The sequence below is a fragment of the Ovis aries genome, chromosome 17, assembly GCF_016772045.2.
Source record: "Ovis aries strain OAR_USU_Benz2616 breed Rambouillet chromosome 17, ARS-UI_Ramb_v3.0, whole genome shotgun sequence".
NCBI lineage: Eukaryota > Metazoa > Chordata > Mammalia > Artiodactyla > Bovidae > Ovis > Ovis aries.
Window position 1 is genome coordinate 65,655,192 of NC_056070.1, and position 20,654 is coordinate 65,675,845.

At 45.6% G+C, this 20,654-nt stretch overlaps 1 protein-coding gene across 10 annotated transcripts in view; it reads left to right on the forward strand.

The window, feature by feature from the left end:
* The window catches only part of GRK3 (G protein-coupled receptor kinase 3), a 116,529-nt gene that overhangs the window by 75,205 nt on the left and 20,670 nt on the right, over positions 1-20,654 (forward strand). For all 10 annotated transcript variants that reach the window (XR_006056723.2, XM_060400833.1, XM_042234748.2 and 7 more), the window contains 6 exons: positions 458-549; positions 1,217-1,316; positions 7,724-7,802; positions 9,596-9,726; positions 11,915-12,009; positions 16,798-16,905. Coding sequence is in view for 9 of the 10 variants with exons in the window: in XM_060400833.1 (XP_060256816.1) it covers positions 458-549; positions 1,217-1,316; positions 7,724-7,802; positions 9,596-9,726; positions 11,915-12,009; positions 16,798-16,905 (605 nt within the window). In the remaining variant the exon portion in view is untranslated. The remainder of the gene's footprint in view (positions 1-457; positions 550-1,216; positions 1,317-7,723; positions 7,803-9,595; positions 9,727-11,914; positions 12,010-16,797; positions 16,906-20,654) is intronic.

Genomic DNA, 20,654 nt, shown 5'->3' on the forward strand with positions numbered 1-20,654 from the left:
CTTCCTAATCAAATGGCCCACCTGTTAGGAGAGCATAGATGCCCTTGATGCAGACCTGCTTTTGTGCCACGGAAGTTCCTGGAATGGCTGAACTGTTGCCAAACTTTCAGCTTCAGAGTAGCCGAGGTCACTTTGTAGTTTGCCTGGAAATTTCATATTCACTTGTCTTAAAAGTATACACCTTATAATCTAAGATTCATGGGACTGGATAAAACAGTGGGCTCCCGCCGGGTGGTCTTCCCAGTTGCCTCCACGGTTTGCATCCTGTGCAGTTTACGTCGAAGGCGGTTCTAGAATGTCCTGCCACCTGTGCTGCTTATCTCTCAGCTTGCGGGGCCAGTCGCCGAAAGGGCAGCAGTGTCAGAATCGCTGTTTCAGTAACTGTATGTTTTGCATGACAACAGTGGGATAGCTTCTACGCAGTTTTACGTCTCTGTGTCGCGTTTTAAATTCACAGTTGACCATGAATGATTTCAGCGTGCATCGGATCATTGGACGAGGAGGATTTGGTGAAGTATACGGTTGCAGGAAAGCAGACACTGGAAAGATGTAAGCCTTCTACACTTGTATATTTTGCTGGGAATATTAAGAGGGTTTTATACTCACATTCCAAGAAAATCCCACTTAGTTGATGATCAGTGTTTTAGAATCTTATCCTTTACCCACTTATAAAATCTTGACCAGTGCTTAATTCACAATTCCTACACACTAAATATTATAGTACAGGCCCCACCCCTACAAAACACAAACACACACACACACACAAGTACTAGACAGTAGGGATACATACAAAATTTATTTCCCTGAATTTTTTGTGTATCTACTTTATTGCTTTTATTTAACTGAAATGTCAATGCATATAGTAATAGAAATATCTTAATTATTGCTTGATTTTTAAAAAATAGCCTTTTCACTTTAGGATAATTTTAGGTTTGGAGAAAAGGAGCAAAAAGATAGTACAGGGAGTTTCTGTGTACTCCATGTCCCTCTTACCGTAGTACAGGACGTGTGTCACAGTGAATGAACAGATGTTGATGGGCTGTTACTGACTGAAGTCTCCACTTTATTCAGATTCCCTTAGTCTCTTAGAAGCATTTTGCTGCTTTAAAAGACTTCCCAAACTTTTAGAAGCTTCCCCCAATATGATGTGTATCATTTAAATCCACTTAGATATATTTTCTGTATAGATTTCCTTCAGTAACATTTATGGTTCTAGGTATGCAATGAAATGCTTGGATAAGAAGAGAATCAAGATGAAACAGGGAGAAACCTTAGCCTTAAATGAAAGGATCATGTTGTCCCTGGTGAGCACAGGAGTGAGTATTCAGTTTTGAACATTGCATTTGTGTGTGTGTGTGTGTGTGTGTGTGTGTGTGTGTGTGTGTTTTACTAGTTATTTGGTGGTTTGTTTGTTTTTTTTGGGGTATCAGGACAATTTATTTAAAACACAGCTTCCCCCCTCCCCCCCCCCCACCGGTGAATTTTGCAGCTAGCCAGTTCTTGAGAGGATTAGAACTTATAGCAGGGAGCAGCAGCACTAAGTTAATATAAATAATAATTCAAAGATGACCTCTGTCTGAGTTGGGAATTAGGAACATACTTCTGGCCATTGCCACACACAATGATCTCTTGTCCCTTCACTGCCCATTTATGACTTCCTTCTTTGTGGAATATGACAGAGATGGCAGAATATAATGGTATCAGTGACAAAAAAATCACCTGAATATAGTTAAGAATTGGCTACATGACAGCGAAGGATGAACCCAGAGGAGAAAAAGTAAGAGGAATGTCGCTTCCCTCCTTCACAAACAGAGAGGAAGTGATGTGGCTTCGTCAACCCCCAACTATCCCTGTGGAGTGCTCCGCAGAATCCCAGGGACAGAGGAGCCTGGTGGGCTGCTGTCTGTGGGGTCGCACAGAGTCGGACACAACTGAGTGACTTCACTTTCGCTTTTCACTTTCATGCACTGGAGAAGGAAATGGCAACCCACTCCGGTATTCTTGCCTGGAGAATCCCAGGGACAGGGGAGCCTGATGGGCTGCCATCTGTGGGGTCGCACAGAGTCGGACACGACTGAGCAACTTAGCAGCAGCAGCAGCAGCAGCAGCCAGCGCGCGTTTCATATGGAGGGGACCTTGTCTTCTCGGCACTTCCCCCTTTCCCTGCTGTGGACGCTGATCTTTTCCATCCCCAGCGCTGTGTTTCTGTACTTAATGTCTGCAGTAAGCAGACTGGACCGTTTATTCATACATTCCAGCTGTCATTTTGAGCTCATCACCTGTCAAAGCCAGCTTCACCCTGTGTCATCCTGACTTGTAAAGCAACATCCCCCTGATTTCTTTTCCTATTAATGGCATTACCCGGGACCAAAATCTCAGCTTTTATTTACTCTGGCAGATATATGTAAAGACACCCAGAAAAACCCATGGTCCCAGAAACCTGGGCATTGCCCATGTACCCTGGCAAGTGAGGCACAGAGCCTAGGGGTACCTCCAGCTGTCACAGCTGGGTTCTAAATAAGGTCGCCTTCACCTAGAGGTTTTCAAAGACTCAGATCTTCATGATCACTCAAGGCATTCCTTTTAGCTGATAAGCAAGGAACCTGAGATCCTGGGACATCATTTCTTTGCCCAGAGTCCCTGCACTTCCTAAACAATCCCAGTGTTCTTTTCTCATCCCTTTGTTGGCTCCGTTTTCTTGTCACCAGATATATTTACTGTGTTATGGTTTATGTTATTCTAGTGTTAGTTTTAACATTCACTAGTCGATGAATATCATCATTCAGTTTAACTGTAACAGATGAAAATGCCATCGCTATGAACAGTAATGTCTAATTATGCACCTCTACGTGCCAACATGTAGACATTAAACATTTCAAGTAAGAGTGACTCTGTGTGTGTGACCAAGATTTTAACTGATTGGAATGGAGTCTGAGTGGCCTGCACACTGTATTGGAATCAACGTGAATGACGTTGGTTTCTACTTTCTGTTGGAAATGTCTCTGTCTTCGTTTCAGATGTGAATGTGTGCTTATTGCAGACTTTAAGTGCTTTATTAAAATATTAATTTTTAATGTCTTATCTCAAAGCCTTGGATGTTTATTCCCAGGAGAGCCTATGGAAAAAAATTGAGGGTGTTGGAAAAATATATGAATCATTTTAATTGTCATGTAGCATTTTTGTTTTACTTGGGTAAACAGAATGTGATTAAGTAGTTGTAGAATTCCTCACTGGTCTGTCCATAAGGGAGTAAATAAAAAATTGCAGTTACATTGGGCTACTGCTTTGAACTAACTTAAGACTTGTTTCTGCTTTTTATTCAAATATCAAGACAGTTTAGCATTTTTAAAAACATTGTAAGTGCATAATTTAACCAAAAGAATTGTAGTAAAGTTATTTAGAGTCATTTTTGTTGATCAAAGGCCACAGTTTGTAGGATTTAAGTAACCTTTAGTTTAAAATTGCCTCCTTAGGTGACGTGTTGATCAGCCTGTGTCAATATGATTACCTAAGGTGTTGGCATGGAAATAAGCTGGAGTCACCATCAGAGTTTTCTTTCTGCTTGGAGGTTGTTTTACTGTTTCAACCTCAAATTGAGAATTCTTACTTCTCACCCCCAAAAGAGACAGTAAGAAGTACTGTTCCCAGTTTTATTCTGTAACTTTTGGGTCATGAAAAGGGAATCAGGGCAAGTATTCCATTACGGGGAGGAGCCATCAGCACCTTCGTTAAGTCAGTCAGTTATTCATGAGGAGTGTTGCTCATTCATTCCCTGATCATCCTTGAGTCTTAGATTGTGCCAATTACTCCGCTACGAGACAGGGGTCCCGAAACGCAAATTTGGTCTTTGCTCTTATCGGGCTGCATAAAATGAGAGACAGCAGTGTTTACTCAGAGAATCTCAGACTCATGTCGATTGTCAGAACACGTGACAAGAGCTGTGAAAGAGAGGTCCGTGCTGCTCAGAAGGCATTTAACAGGGCGGTCCTCTGGGGTCGGAGGGGACGCTAGGGTGTGCGTGAGTCCTGAGCACGGATGCTCTGGGGACTCCCAGGTCAGCACTGCTGGGCTCTGAAGTGATGTGGTGAGGACCACACGGGGAAGCTGGGGAGACAGGGAAGCAGACAGAGGCCAGACCAGCAGAAAGCTTTCTGGACCAGTACTGAGGGCTTTAAAGAATCTTCACAGCCGTTTAATAAGCCTTGCAATTCTGGAAGGGTTCCTCTGACTGCAGGGTGGAGAGCTTTTCTAGAGGACTACCTCGTGGTCTGTTGTATCACAGTTTAAGTTCCTGCAAAATGCAGACTGTTTCGCTCACTAGGAAATCAGGGAAGACAGTTCCAGGGACTTCCCTGGCAGTCCAGTGGTCAAGACGTCGTGCTTCCAATGCAGGAGGCACAGATTCAATCCCTGGTTGGGGAACTAAGATCCTGCATGCCCCCCGCCCCCCCCAAAAAAACTTAAAAAAAGGAGATAATTCCTTGCTTAAGAGCTTTTATTTAAGGATCCACCTGTGAGAACCCCCTAGTTCTTATTCACCTTGAATTTGTAATCAAGACAGAACATTTTACTATAATTATCTTAGAAACTGTGCTAATACCATGATTAAACTGCTGTCTGTTTGTCTATGTGGGTCAGCATTCAGTTCTTTGTGTCTCAGACCCCACCTGAGACTCAAGATGGCATCTGCTCAGGGCCTAAGAGATGAGAGATCCTGGTCAGTGAACTCCTTAGAGATACCAGATTACATCCCTTTAACTGAGCTTTGATTTTACATTGCTATGGAAACGTTACCTTTGTAAGTGGAGTGACATAGGACAGGGTCTGGAGAGGGTCCAGAGTGGGAGACTTGGAGTTTGAATCTTGGCTGGCTACCAGATTTCTTTGTGGCCTCAGACGAATCATTTCCCTTTTAGGAGGTGGGGTGGGGGCAGTGTTTAGTTTGCTCATCTTTAAAATAAAGAATTTGGACCAGGTGATTTTTTTTTTTTTTATGAAGAGCACTTCCTATTGCAGTAGACTATGACTCTAAATTTCCAATTCATGTCCCATCTTAATAACATAGTATCTTAACTCCACTTTGACCTTTTGCCGTTTTCATGTCCCATCTTTATAACATAGTATCTTAACTCCACTTTGACCTTTTGCTGTTTTCTCAGGGCTGTCGTTAGAAGGATTGAACACTGTCTGTTCAGAAATACCCCTTTCCAGCCTCTGTTGGTCCCCTGGGTGAAGTGAGTGGAGTTGCTGTCTTAAGCGGGAAAAGACCCAGGCTTTACTAAGTTCCTGGTCCACCCACTTGTCTGCTCTAGGGATGAATTGCTCATTCGATCAGGAACCAGAGTACATGGGGAACCCCATTAAGGAAGGAGCGTGGTATTTAGAGCAGAATGAGTCGTCACCAGCAGACTATGGAGAGGTCTGGTGAAACACTGGTGGGGCTCCAATCAGGATGGTGCCACCCGGTCCCTAAGAACCGGATAGCTTTTAACAGATAAAGGACAGCACCTTTATTTTACGACTGTGTAAAATAAAGTAAATCTCAAAATTCATGAACACCAAGACCATCTCAACTGAACTCTTAAGGAAAACAAGGTAACCACAAAATGAATTTCCTCCAGAAGACTTGTGGAAATTGAGTTCAAGTTCTCGAATCCTGAGCACACAGGCATGTGTCCACACAAATTCATCTGTATGCCCTTCATCGATAGGTGTGAGCGAAGTGAATTCTGTTCACAGTGTGCTCTATTGAGTATATTCTGTAGAATTTAAAAATTCTTTGCTTCTGTTAAGAAAGTGGATGTAGATATTTTATGCCGTTTGTTATTTGAGTCAGTTGAGTGGCAAGTGCTCACCGTGCACGTATCTCAGTGGGACCTGGTGCTAGATGTGGTGGATTTTCACCAGGGAGCACACGCGTGTATCCAGAACCTGGGTCAGGAGACGGAGGGTCACTGTGTCCCGGACGTCTCCGTTTACCCTCTTCAGCTGCTCACCCCATGCCCAAGCTAGCTACTACCCACATGTCTGACACTGTAATTTAGCTGTGCCCTTGTTGGAACTTTATATAAATGTATTCTTTTTGTGTCTGGCTTCTCAGTATTGCTTGCGAGATTTAGCTAAGTCGTCGCTCATAGCAACAGCACCTTCTGTAGCTAAATAGTAAGGGTCACCAGGCTATGTGTGTGGCCTGGGGACCAAATCTGGCTTGTGTTCACAGTCTATGAACTAAGAAATTTTTTTTTTAAAGCAAAAGAAGAGAAGAAATTGTCAAGAGAAAAGAAGCAGAAAAAACTATGTGACAGGGACTGGATGGGGCCCGAAAAGCTTAAAAATATTTACTGTCTAGGCCATTTGCAGAAGTTTGGCAGCCGCTGCTGTATAGTATTCCGTCGAATAAATGTGCCAGAGTTCGTGTGTCCATCCTCCTGTCGGTACACATTGGATCATTTCCTGGTTTGGGCTGTTTTGAATAGTGCTGTGAGGACCATTCTCATACAGGTCCCTTGGGGCACATGAGTACAGATTACTGTTAGGTAAATACCCTGGGCTGGAATTTCTGGCTCATAGGCTTTGCAGGTAGTGATCAGCTTTGGCAGATGCCATCAAACGCCTTGTGAAAGTGGTTGTACGATTGTGTCCTCCCAGCTACCATATTGGAAGTCCCATTAGCTCTGTATCTTTGCAACACTTGGTATCATCAGTCTTTATGATGTTAGTCATTCTCCTTTGTTTTAGTGATGAAACGTTGTGATTTGCAGTTTGCATTTCCCTGGGGGACAGCCGAGGTCTAGCATCTGTTTAAAGACTTACAGACTATTTGATGCTCAGCAACAATATACAGTATTGCTGTTGTTGTCATGCCATTTTCCCGTTGGATTGTTTGCTTTTCTCTTTATTGATTGATGAGCGTTCTTTATATATATGGATATATGTGGATTTCAAATACCTCCTCCCAGTCTGTTATTTGCCTTTCTTACTCTCTTAATGGTGTCTTCTGAAGAACAGAAGTTTCAGCTTTATTTTTCCTCAAGAGTTATCTGAACTTTTCTTGGCTGTTTACATTTCTATATAAATATGGGGATGAGTTTGTCAATTTCCATTTTAATTGTTTACATTATTTAATATATAGATTAATGTATAGATTAATTTGGGAGAAAATTGACATCTTTCCCTCATCTTTAATTGAGTTATTCTATCCTCCACCCTGGTATATTTTCCACTTTCGAAAGCTGATTTAATTCCATTTTTATTGTTAGTGTTTCAAGACAGTAATATCAGTAACGTTTCTCCCCATGATAAAGGTTCTTCCAGCTCAGAAGCAGACATTGAAGTAGATATGTGACTATAACCAGAACCGAAGTGTAGACCAGTAGGAGCACTAGCAAGGCAGTGAATCTGAGTCTTTTGAAGGTGCAGATGGAGGAGTCATGATTTAATCAGAGTGACAAAGCATCTCTGAGTTCATCTCCGGTTAGCAGTGTTTGTATCTCTGTGCACTTTTTTGTTTTTCCATGGAGTCAGGCTCGCTTTCCTGGGTCTGTTAAAGTTACCACATAGGTGTCTGTGCTTCATATACAGGGCAGTGTCATGGCTTTAAAAAAAAATGTATAGGTGGCGCTTGGTAGTAGATATACTTTCCAGGACAGCTTTTGCTTTTCTTATAGGTATGTGTGTGTATATATATATATATATGTATATATATTTTTTTTTTCCACTATAGGATTGTCCTTTCATCGTCTGTATGACCTATGCCTTCCACACTCCAGATAAACTGTGCTTCATCTTGGATCTGATGAACGGTAAGCAAGATGTGGCGAGTCTGAATACACTGAATGACTCTGCCATGATGTTGTTTGTTTCAGGATGTTTGATCTTGGCTTGCATTGCTCCAAACAGACTGGCCATTTGGGTCTTCCAGATAATTAGATTCCGCCTCAAGTTTAAGGAAACCTTTCACTCTTTGAATTTCCAATTCAACTTCATTTTAAAAAGTTGACTGCGGTCAACTGGCCCTCAGCTTTAGGAATGAAATGTCTCCTAAAGATTCATAGGCCAAAGACAGGAATGTATTTAAAAACAAACTGTGAAGGACTGACTCTGGGCCAGCTCAGACTTTAGCCCAGTAGTCTGTGCCTTTAGTCCAGACCCACCATATGTCAACCTTTAAACCGTCAATGATGAACTGGAGGAAACAGGAAGAACTTTGGCCAGAAAGTAGTTTCCTGTCTTTCCTGGTGGCTCAGGTGGTACAGCGTCCACCTGCAGTGTGGGAGCCCTGGTTCAGTCCCTGGGTTGGGAAGATCCCCTGGAGGAAGGCATGGCAACCCATCCAGTATTCTTGCCTGGAGAACCCCCATGGACAGAGGAGTTTGGCGGCTGCAGTCCATGGGTTCGCAGTCAGACACAACTGAGCAGCTTTGACTTACTCACTCACTCAGGCTTCTAATACTAGAAAGTGACGTGATGTAATTAATTCAAAGCATTTTTAGTAACTGGGGCTGAAATGGAAAAGCATATATTTCCATAAATGAATACCTGTTTTGAAGTTCAGTTGAAGTTTTAATTACATTTTGAGTTTTTTATTTAGAACCAGACCCATCCAACAGCATGAAGGAATCTCACAGACGTAATAATGAGCAGGCCAGCCAGACAGAGCAGCATATTTCCTGCATGACTCGATTCGTGTCACTGTCAGAACTGGCAAAGCTAACCGATGAGGGGAGAGGTCGGAGTAGAGTCCAGTTGGCTGTAACGAGGGGCTGTGAGCTGATAATGCTGCCTGGGCTGGGCACAGGGAGCCTTCAGCGATGCTGGAAATCTTCTACATGCTGATTGAAAATAGTTACACAAGAATATGCGTGTGTGAACAGGAAGATGCTTAGGGAGTCAAAGGTGATAGGAGTGGACACATGCGAACCTCTGTAAATCAGCTGTGGCTCACCTGTATCATTTATGAGAACATTCCCTTACCCTGTGGCATTCTCTGTCTCTGTAACTGGAGGCCATATGATCATTGACCTTTCTAACCCTTTATTATGAAAAATTCAAACATACCGCAACATTGGAAGGATTTTACCGGGGACACCCAAACACCCAACCACCTGGGTTTTTTACCAGTTAAAATTTTACTGTACTTGCTCTCTCAAATATCTATCAATATGAGCAGTGTATTCATTTTGTCTCCATATTTACTATCCACAGAGCCAGTTGCCAAGCCACCTACTGCCTCACTATGTGGGTTGATTCAGTTGGGAGACAGGACTGTAGTAATCAAAGGATCAGGTCGGCCCCCGTCCCACTTCCCCCAGTGGGACACATGGGAGCTGTGATGTCCATCAGAGAGCGGAGGCTGGATTCATGTGGTCCCAGCCACTGTCGCATCTAAGTCTTCTCAATGGTTTGGTTTTGTCTGGGATTTTTTTAAAGTGTTTCATCAGATTACAGAAGTCAGTGATACACCTATATCATACATGTAGACAAAGCATAAAGTTAGTTAACCGTTGTCAACCATGTCATGACTCTGCACGATGACCGTGACTTCTGTTTCCCTGGCATTCACGCACCGAGTTACACTCTGCGTCTCTGATTCCAGGGGGTGACCTACACTATCACCTTTCGCAGCACGGGGTGTTTTCCGAGAAGGAGATGCGGTTTTACGCCACAGAAATCATCCTGGGGCTGGAACACATGCACAATCGGTTTGTCGTTTACAGAGACTTGAAGGTAAGGTGGTCTGACGGACTCCCCACCGTCTGTCCGACGTGCAGCAGGCGTCGTGCGGTAGTCGTGGTCCCCGCCCCGTCTCCCCCTCTTTCATGGCATCCCATCATTTTCCTCCTCTCAGCCCTGGGCAGAACATCACCTTCATGATTTTGGTCTCCTCCAAACACTGAACTCTTTTCTGAGGACTCCCATCTTTCCCAGTTGTCCCTGGCACCTCCCTGCCTGGTGCAGCACATAACGCCAGCTCAGATATTTTAATTAGTTAATTATGAAAAGCAGGGTGGGTTTTTTGTTGTTGTTGTCACCCATTTTACAATTGATCATAACTCTGTTAATGTTCACCAAGCAACTGATTTGGCCCTGGCTCAGTGTGAGGGCAGAAGGCGTACAGAGATAAAGAAGCAGAGCACCACTGTCGTACAGGACATTATCTACTGGTGAACCCACACGTAGAAAGACTGAGTGCTAACTCTCAGGGCTGATCGGGTAGGGAAGGGGTGTCCGATAGCTGGCAGAATTTCCCCCACCCTCTGAACATCAGGCGATTTCGAGATTGCCTTAAAAAAGTCACTAGCAGGTTTCCAGGTTCTAGAACTCCATAGCCCCAGTCTGCCACACTGCTTCCCTTTAAAAAGTCTTACTGGACTTGAACAGAATGAAGCAGGTGCTTCTCAGTTTTTCCATTCCAGAGCACGATGCTTGCTTGGTCGAGGATCCTGCATGAGACAGGGAGTTGGTGGTTTGCTTGGTACTTCCGAGGTGATATTCATGTGGCCAGCAGCATGAAGGTGGGGGAGCAGATGAAAGGGACTGTGACAAATTATAGAGATGATCGTGCAGGCACATAAAGGTATAAATAATGGTGAGAAGAAATGTGATAGGCGTGGCAGCTTCCGGAGGATGCAAAACCCGCGGGAAGCCTGTTTGTCTCCTCTCTCTGATTCCTTCTGAAACTGAAAGCAGGTTAACCAGATCAAGTGTACCGATAACGCCCCCTTCTCTAAGGAGCTCATGTGTTTTGATTGGCTTCTAAAAGAGGTTACCTCCTAAGAATCTGAACTGGTGTATTTCGCAGTTGAGCTTTTTTTTTTTCCGTGAAGTACTTTGTAACTTTCAAAGCCTCCTGCAAAGCTAAAGAATTACTCCCATAGCCTTCATAGGAGCATAAAGAAGAGGGGAAAAAAATGTATTTTCATCAAATTAGAAATAATTAGACCCTGGTTGGCACATGACATTTTGTTTCCTCATGGTGAGTTTTGCAGAATAAAATACATGCTGAAAGCCCATGAAGCGCCATTGTAATACATTTTAATTCAAATCTGTAACTGGCCTGGAATCATCTTGATGTGGTATTTCTGTTTTCTAAACTATTTAGTAGGCAGTGGTATTATCTAATTTCTATTCAAACTTAATTCTAGTCACTCATGATTATTCATGCTTCAGTTTTATAATGGCATGCCATTATTTTTATTTCAAGCAAAACAATAGTTGATCTCCAGCAGAAAAATACCAAGATGACTGTAATTCACTGTATATTAGGGAGGGGGAGTTTCGTTTTCCATGATCACTCAGACTAAATCTAATCTTAATGGCTATATTTCAGCAGAGTTGTGGTCAAAATCATATCTGGTCATTTGGTAAGGCCCTCCAAAGATTCTCTCCTAATAACGTGAAATGCCGTTCATCAGGATTAGTGCAGCACCGTGGAATGTTTTGATTGCCTAGGTCATCACGTGCACATTGCTACAAGATTGCTTTCTGTGCTGTGTTCCATGGTTCCAAGTCCCAGTGGTTCACAGAGGCTGAGGAGCCAGTGGACTCACTCCCTTTGTGGAGAGACACCCCATGCCGGCTGGATTGCGGTCTTGCTGTGGAAAGGAAATACTGTAACAGCGATGAACTGTGGTGGTAACCCTCCTGGGTTACCTGCCCTGTGTTCCATTGCCCAATGAGTAGACTCTTCTCCATCCCTCCTTGCCACTCTCCTGCTACAGTTACTGATAACATGAAAGGTATCATTGTCGGTCTCACGCCCCACTTGGAGGTGATGATGTAATTAATACTAGAATTCATGTGTAGGAATGAAATGTGATAAAAATAATGATAGCAAGTGCCTGTGGTTGTGGAAGTTCTCCCAGCCTCGGGACACCTTGGGGACTCTCAGAAATCACCTTCTCTTTCATTTTAGCCCGCCAATATCCTCCTGGACGAGCACGGACACGTGAGGATATCAGACCTCGGTCTTGCCTGCGATTTTTCCAAAAAGAAGCCGCATGCGAGCGTGTGAGTAGTCACACTGGCTGCTCCCTGCCGCCCTAGGTCGACTCCCTTTTTTCCTCAGACCCCAACATGGCCGTTTGTCCTCCCAGCTTTCCCTTGTCAGCAGTAGTTTCCAACATGTGATGATCCTGGGTCAGAGGGAGAGGAAGGCAGTGGGGCGGCGTGCTTGCTTTCACCTTCTGGGGGCACGCAGGGGATCCACGGGTTAGCTGCCCAGGGGCAGGGAGCCTGAGGGCAGGGTGCGGCCCTTCGCAGCAGAGCCGAGCCTGTGCTGGCTCTGTGACCCTCACTCTTCATCTACCGGGCAGCGGTCGTAGTAGACCGTGACAGCTTACGTGCCAAAGAAGGGGCACAGGCCACCACGTAGAACTTTCCAGGGAAAGCCCAGAAGTCAAGCTTCTCTCTCCATCCACTCTCCTTTTTCAAAACATTCCTTTTTTTTTACCCTAAAAAAAAAAAAGAGGATTCTTTTTTTAATTAAAAGAATCATCTACTTGCAGTTCAAACTTTTCATGCAGATCCTGTTGTTAGATTTCAGTGTTACATCCGTCCTCCATGCAGGGGAAGCTGCTGGAAGCCCCTGCCCTTGGCCATCCCTGCCCCCCGCCTCGGTGGACCGAACTGCTTCTAGTGGTGGCTGTGCTTTCTCCGCATGCGCTGACACTGTCCTGAGGACTTGCCTGAATCCGAGATCGCTGCAGTGACGGCCGGCGTGTAGTGGCTGCCCCGGGGCTCAGCAGAGGCAGAACAGAATATGTCCTGGTTTTCATTCCTGTTTCTTTGGTGTCCGCTTATCTGTGTAGAAAGTATGGACAGGTGTGCAGTTTGTGGAAAAATTCCCTCAATTATTTTCTTCTCCAGTATTTCAGTCTTAGCAGTGAATCTCTTAACATTCTATCTTACTGTGCATCATTGCTGTGTTGAATGGTCTTGAAGTAACTCCCAGGGGTCTTGTTTCATGCATCCGTGCAGAAAATAAACTATAAATCCTTTTGTGTGTGTGTGAGACTAGAAGCAAAATAGTTCTAAAACTGCACTACTTTATGAGGGGCTGCATTAAATCAGAATTGCCGTTTAAAGCTCTGATCAGATATTAATGGCAATTGGTGCCGTTTCTGTAAAGATGTCTCTCCCTTCCTGCAGAATGTGGGACAGGGTGATAAAAGCCTTAGCATTTTGCTAGCACTTGACAATTATGAGGCCAGAACCTGGGGTTGGATATATCAGCCTCTCCCAGGGAGTTCATCAGACATTTTTAAGAGAGTCATTTGAATTTTTAATGCCACAGCTATTTGATATGCTAATTTCTTCAATTTAGGGTAGTCGCAACTGAATATGAACCAAGAGCTCATAAGAGTTAATCTCCCAAAGGAATTAACTTTCAGAAGCAGGGTTACTCATTCCCTCAAAAGGCCTCGCTCACGTCTTACTGTAATTCACACTCCAAGTCTGAAAGGTGGTCTGTTGTCCGTTATCTGAACCACATCCATTAAGGGTTCAACCTTCCAACCCTGTCGGGAAGCTTGGTTTCCATGTTTAAGTGACGATACTGAGGTCGCTACTTAAAAAGATTAAACGCTCAATGAAGAAGTATGTTTTTAGGTGGAGGAGGCGGAGAACAGAGGCTTTGGAGACAGATGTGGGTTTGAATCCTTCCACGTGGCACCAGCCTCATTTTTCTCTTCTGCAAAGAGGCCGTCACAGTGCTGCTCACTGCATGCGACAGCTATGGGGTGTAGTCACCTCCTTCACGCAGGGAGGGTCTAGTTGATGCTGGCTGTGTGCCAGGTGCTAGCGCTGCTGCGGGGCTGAGGCAGACAGGCTCCTTGACCTCTCAGAACAGCCACCTAGGGGACTGTCCAGGAAGTGACTGGTGTGGGGACAGCATTCATGCTGGGAGTGGAACACTGGCTGTCCCAGGAACACGTGGCTGGTGGCCTGAATGTGTTGTTATTAGTGTCTTCATTCAGTTCTGTTCAGTTCAGTCGCTCAGTCGTGTCCAACTCTTTGCAGCCCCACGGACTGCAGCACGCCAGGCTTCCCTGTCCATCCCCAACTTCCAGAGCTTGCTCAAACTCATGTCAGTCAAGTCAGTGATGCCATCCAACCATCTCATCCTCTGCCACCCTCTTCTCCTCCTGCCTTCAATCTTTCCCAGCATCAGGGTCTTTTCCAATGAGTAAGTTCTTCACATCAGGTGGCCAAAGTATTGGAGCCTCGGCTTCAGCATCAGTCCTTCCAATGAATATTCAGGATTTCCTTTAGTATGAACTGGTTGGATCTCCTTGGAGTCCAAGAGACTCCCAAGAGGCTTCTCCAACACCACAGTTCAAAAGCATCAATTCTTTGGCGCTCAGCTTTCTTTGTGGTCCAGCTGTCACATACATACGTGACTATTGAAAAAACCGTAGCTTTGACTATACAGATCTTTGTTGGCAAAGTCATGTCTCTCCTTTTTATATGCTGTCTAGGTTTGTCATAGCTTTTCTTCCAAGGAGCAAGCGTCTTTTAATTTTGTAGCTGCAGTCACCATCTGCAGTGATTTTGGAGCCCAAGAAAACAAAGTCTCTCACTGTTTCCATTGTTTCCCTACCTATTTGCCATAAAGTAATGGGACCAGATGCTATGATCTTTGTTTTTTGAGTGTTGAGTTTTAAGCCAACTTTTTCACTCTCCTCTTTCAAGACTTCCATCAAGAGGTTCTTTAGAAGCCTGCATAGGGCATGGATATAATCATTGACTTTTTATGGGGTAGAATCTGAGGTTCCAAGAAACTAAGGAGCTTGAGCAAAGTCACAGGCCTGGCAGATCGTGGGGCTTGAATTAAAATCCAGTTCTGTCCAGCTCTAAGGCTCGAGCTCCCCACACTCGTTTGAACTCCATGAGGCTTTGAGAGGATGGACCTGGTACTAGATTAAAGACTTGTGGCCAGACTCTCACCCTCGACTGGGCTTCTCTGGTCTTTTCAAAGCAGTAGGTGTGATCCCAGGACTCCATCTGATGCTGGCAGAGCAGCATCGTGGTCGGTTCCCCGTCTTGACCGCGACTCCGTCCTTTTAATGATGGAATTGGATTCTCAGAAACTAAAAGTGAACCGTGGAGCAGCCACCAGACCACACAGGGAAGCTTGAGCGTGGAATCGAGCGGATCATCATGACTCCCTGAGTCCCAGCTGATTTTCTTCAAGAGCACAGCTCTCGGCCTCTAGTCACCGTGCCTTCAAACGCTCAGGTGTTCCTTCAGCGTGGACAGCACAGAGTGGCCGTGGGAAGCGCAGCAGCCTCGGGTGCTGCCGAGTGGCAGGGCTGGAAACCACGCGGCAGGCGGCCCAGTGCTCGGCGTTGTGTGCCATGTCCACCCGGAGGCGTGATGTGCACTAACCCCGCGTATGTCTCCCTGTCGGGGTCTTCCCATCCCAGGACTGGGTTTTGATCCCAAGAATCACAGGTTATAAAGCCACCAAGGTTTTTCTGGCCACACTGAAATTAAGCTTCCCAGAAAATGGCTTGGATGCCCCTTACAGAAATCTCTGACGTCCTCATAGTGTGACTCGCTGACCTCATGCCAGCAGACTTTGGGTTGCAGGGGGCAGAGCTTTTCTGGTAGATGGACCAGTGCCCATTTCCACTGTTTGGAAAAGTCTTTCAAGATGGAACTATGAGGCTGAGAGGACACCAGTCCCAGTGTTGAGCCCGAGTCATCAACAATCCAGGGTCACTTGTCTGAGCAGATTCTCACCGAAACTGAGCACAAGCAAGTTAGAAATGCTTATAAGAACGCAAGGGGTTCTTTTCTAGTGCCGATGCTGCCCTGAGCCCATCCCACATGTGTTCTGTGGGGGTGAAGGTATCACATCATCATCCATTCTATCAGTGAAGAAAATCGACGAAGGACAGGAATGCAGCTGCAGATAACATCTTTTGGGGAGCGCTTTTGAGCCCACACCTCTGAAAGTTTCCCATGAGCCTTCTCTCACTCTTGGAATGGTGTGTGCTCACATTGTAGGACAGGAGAGGATTTTGAGTTGCAGATAGAACATATTATATGTAAACAGCTATCCTCCCAGGTAGTTTTTCTCAGCTTCCCGCAAGCCATCTGCACATTTGCTAAGCTGGGTCCTTTGACCTGTCGGCAGCTCTTCAGACCTGGGACTTCTCTGTCTCCATACCTGTCAGCTTCCCCACCACCACGTGGGGACCACCGTGACTGTAGAGGGTGGGGGCCGCCATGGACACCTGTGCAAACCCCAGTCCTCAGCATGGGGGGTGGCGCCTCACAGGAGTGCCCGATACCATCACTTCCAGGTCCAGAGTGTTGCAGTTTGGTCACCTGTCCTCGCAGATGGGGACGGGCACTAACCTGTCCCCATCGCTTCCAGGTCCGGAACACTGCGGTGTGGTCACCCGTTCATAACCACCTCCCCAGCCCCACACATCTCCACACAAAAGCTCTCCAGTGGGCAAGAGACCCTTGGCTCCCCCTTGCTGTAGTGGGGATGGCTCACAAGATTCAGATCTCACCTCCCAGACCATAGAGCATGCCCAGAGCATGCACATGGCTCACGGTTATCTCATATGGTAATTTATTAATATTCATTCCTATTTTAATGAAGGAAAGATCGTTTTCCTATTGAGTGTTCACCAAGCCATACTTGATGGAAGTGCTGGTGTCCCCTCCTCCTTGTTTGGCCTTGCTTCTATTTGATGAATGGCGCCCTGGCCTCTGGGCGAGCTGGGGATAGTCTGTGAGCGGGAGCATGCTGTTGACTGCACGCACCCTTCTTCTCCCCAGTGGCACCCATGGGTACATGGCGCCCGAAGTTCTGCAGAAGGGGACCGCCTACGACAGCAGTGCCGACTGGTTCTCCCTGGGCTGCATGCTTTTCAAGCTTCTGAGAGGGTGAGTGACATGTGTCCCTTCAGTCCATCACCGTGGATAAGAAATGTTTACACATCATTAGCTGCTAGTATCTGTATAGATCAGATAGCGATCTTTAAGCCACACAGTGATCCAGGCAGTGCTCACAGCTCTTTCTGCCCGTAAAAATGTGTTTCCTTCCCGTAAGCTTTGGGTATTTTTGTCCCACTCCAGGAAGAAATTCCAGCACGTTTAAACGTAACATAAGACCGTGTTGGACTATTTCCATTGTTAAGCCTTATTTGGGGACTGAGTGCTATTTTTAAATATAGATAATTGAAGAGGGTAGTAGAATTCCTTTTCCCTAGAAATGAATTACTCATGATTGTCTTGTGAGCTCAAAGCATTTCTTACACAAGAGGGTGAAGACCCAAAGTGAACCTGTGTTAAAAGTGCGCATTTGTTTGTGAATATGCTGAAATTTGCAGCTTTTAAAAACAGACAGTTGTGCAGTTCTGTGTTCTTCACTTGTGTTATGCTTGTCCTTTTGGTGTAAACTGCCAGAGATGATGAAATACAGTGGAAAGAGGATGGAATGAAAGTCCTCTTGAGATACGTTCTCACATTGAACATTTACAAATTATGTTAATATTCCATTAGTTTTAAGAGTCTTGAGTCAATTTTAATAGAAAGTGTAAGTGTTTAAGATGTGTTTTTGATTATTCTCCATTCATAGAGGTACCACAAAAAAGCAATTTATACTAAAATTTCCTGGTCAGGATTCTCCCTGTTACATTTCCCCTATGAACACACAGGCCTGGTAGTTTGTCTAACTGGCCACGTGTTTTCCGGAAAGCCTTACTGAGCATCACAGCATGTTCTTCTTATATTGGGCTGGCCAAAAAGTTTGTTCATGTTTTTCCATAAGATGTTTTTAACACAATCTGGAAAGAGGCTGAGTTCCCTGTCTTCCCCCTAGACTAGGTTCCAGGCACCCTGGCTGCTTCCCCAGGACTCGGGTAATCTAGTTGTTCTCTGCTCTCTGCCTCACTTGGGAACTGAAATTGTATTACTGCTCAGAGACTCAGGTCCTGTTGGTCCTTAATTGAATTATTGTGTTTGTGGAGCCTGGAGGGCCTTAATTCCTGTAATCAGACTAGCTGACCTAATTAGAGAGTTTCTGCAAAGCAGACCAGAGAAAACCGCTTTCCACCCGAGACGTTTCCCCGGCCGGCGGGGGTCCCTGCGTGCGCGGTGAGTGCATCCAAACACGCTCTCTTCACTCAGGTCTCCTCTGGTTGTGGGGGGAACGGTCAGAGGTCAGAAGCCACAGTTACAGAATCATGAGGTAATTTAAAAAAAACTGCACAACAGCAAAACCGTTGTGCATGAACTCAGGATATGAAAGTCGGTTGTGAAATATGGCAGAGCCTTGGTTCAGGGCTTTCTTTGTTTATTGATTTCTGTCTAATGTTGTTATTCTGTCTATAATAATGTCCACACGTATAGACTAGGAACAGTCTGGCATATATTCCTGTTTTTATAAGATCCAAGGATGGGTCCAGTCGTTAATTCTAGGCCAACAGTGTATTTGTGGCTGAAAAAGTGAATTCCATCTCCTTGGTCATGGTTCAGGTCTGCAGGACTGAGTTGGAAGGTGCTACTTCCTCTGTGACGTCCTTGATCAGGCTTGGTTAAAGCATCACAGTTGATGTGACCCCTGTGGAGGGGAGTCTAGGCCAACAGGAAGACATCCAGAGGATGGTAGTGGGGATGAGATGGATGGATAACAAGAGATGAGAATGGTGGCGGCTAGACATGGCGTCTCACATGGACAGGTTCAGAGAGCTGGGCACCCTGCTTCCGGCAGCCGCACCGTAAGCTGCAGCAGCGTCAATCCTCGTGGAATAAACCAGACTCCATGCCAGACCCTCCCCAGCACTCGTCCTCAACCCCAGGAGCTCCTGGCAACACTTGGGGACATTTTGGGTGGTGCCAACTAGGGGAGGGGCTCCTTCTGGTATCTGGCAGGTCGAGGCCAGGGGTGCTGCAGAGGACACCCCCACTGCCCCCACGAAAGGTCACCCAGCCGAGGAGGAGGAACTCCGCTGCAGACCCAGTCTCTTCCCGTCCCTCCCGTGTCTGTGCAGTGATGGTGACCAGGGGTCACCAAGGGTCTTTTTGCTTCTGTTTTCTGTGATCAGATAATTCCCGCACTGACCAGTGTGCCCCATCACCTTGGCTGAAACATTTCTCTGCACCTCTCATTCTGTCGTGACGCCCTCGAAGGATTCCTCAGGGTGCAAGAGACAGGAACCTGGATGTGAGGATGCTGTCGAGGCTGGAGGATGTGTTTGCGTCCCTGGACCATCTGTTGGGTGGGGTCACTGCTTCCACTTCAGCTGACTGTCAGATATGAGAGAGCATCTGTGTACAAAGATGTTGCAAATGTGCAGAAATGTGGTCACGACCCTCGAGCTAGAGTCAGATATCTGTTAAGAGAAAGAATTGGTGTGACCATAGCCTTGATCTTAAACTTGTCCCCATTGATTGTCAGACATGAGGAGAGAGCCCTGGGGGTGGTCTGGGGAAAGCAGAGCTCTGTCTGAGGTTACTGAGTTTGTTCCTCTCGGGAAAAAAGGAATGTTTATAAATATTTTGGCAGCTGTTGGCTTAGGTTCAAAACTCACATTTGATGTTGCATGCTGTCTTTTTGGTATTCTAGAATTAATTTTTGATGTAAGACTTCTTAATCACTTGTGTTTATAAACAGATTGTCTCTGAGCTCTGGTTTCACTGTGAATATGATATGTGTGTGTGTCTCTGTATGTTTCCCCATTGTTTGTCATGCCTTGAACGATTTCCCAACTCACCTGGGGGCAATTCGCAGTTCTCACACTCTCTCTCGTAATTCCAAAGCCACATCCGACCACTGCACATGTGAGTCCTGTTTCCACAGTGTCCTTCGACACAGCCTGAATGTTGCATGAGGGCTTGGCTGGTGTCGCAAACTGTTGACAGACCCGTTACCGTCTCCTATTTAAAGTGGCTGCGTCCGGGAGCAGCTGTGATCACACAGGATCTGTGGGCCCCACGTGCCTCCTTCAGAATGGAGATCATTACTATCGGAGGTTCTTTAACATTTTCCAAAATAGAAATGGAATCTTGGGTTTTGTTCACAAAGAATAATCAAGAAGCCATTGGAAACAGATGCGCATCAGGACTTCAAAGACCAAGCTCTCTCCACACGACACCCCAGAGCCCGAGAGCCGACAAGCATTTCCGATCGTCTCTTATTGAGTCAGACGCAGAGAGCTATATTTATCAAACGGAGTTTGTAGCAACTGTGCGCATGTGCTGGGAATGTTTTTGGCACCACTAACTTTAACTCCAGTCCCCTCGCAAAGCCCTCCCTCGGGTCTCATGAAAGAGTTTTTAAATTTAGCACAGAGCATCCCTGTCAGAACATAGCCGTCCTTCTCTGCAAGTGTGGAGCACAGCCCTCTGCTTCCTGCATCGCACAAAGGTCAAGAGCAGGAGGGGGTCCCCCGGCTTTTCACACAGGAGCCAGAGCAGGAGGATTTGCCAAAACGGGGGAGACTTTCCCACATCCTCTTTTACATGTGAAGGAACTCCCCGGCGAGTGGCAACAGTCGTGTCATGCAGACGACTGAGGTCTTAGTAAGCGCTGCTAAGCCTATATTCCTTTTCTCTTGAACCTTGAGCATGTTCATATCTCTGTGTGTTTTGCATACAAGAGTGATACAAGCCAGAGCTTACCTGATGGTCCA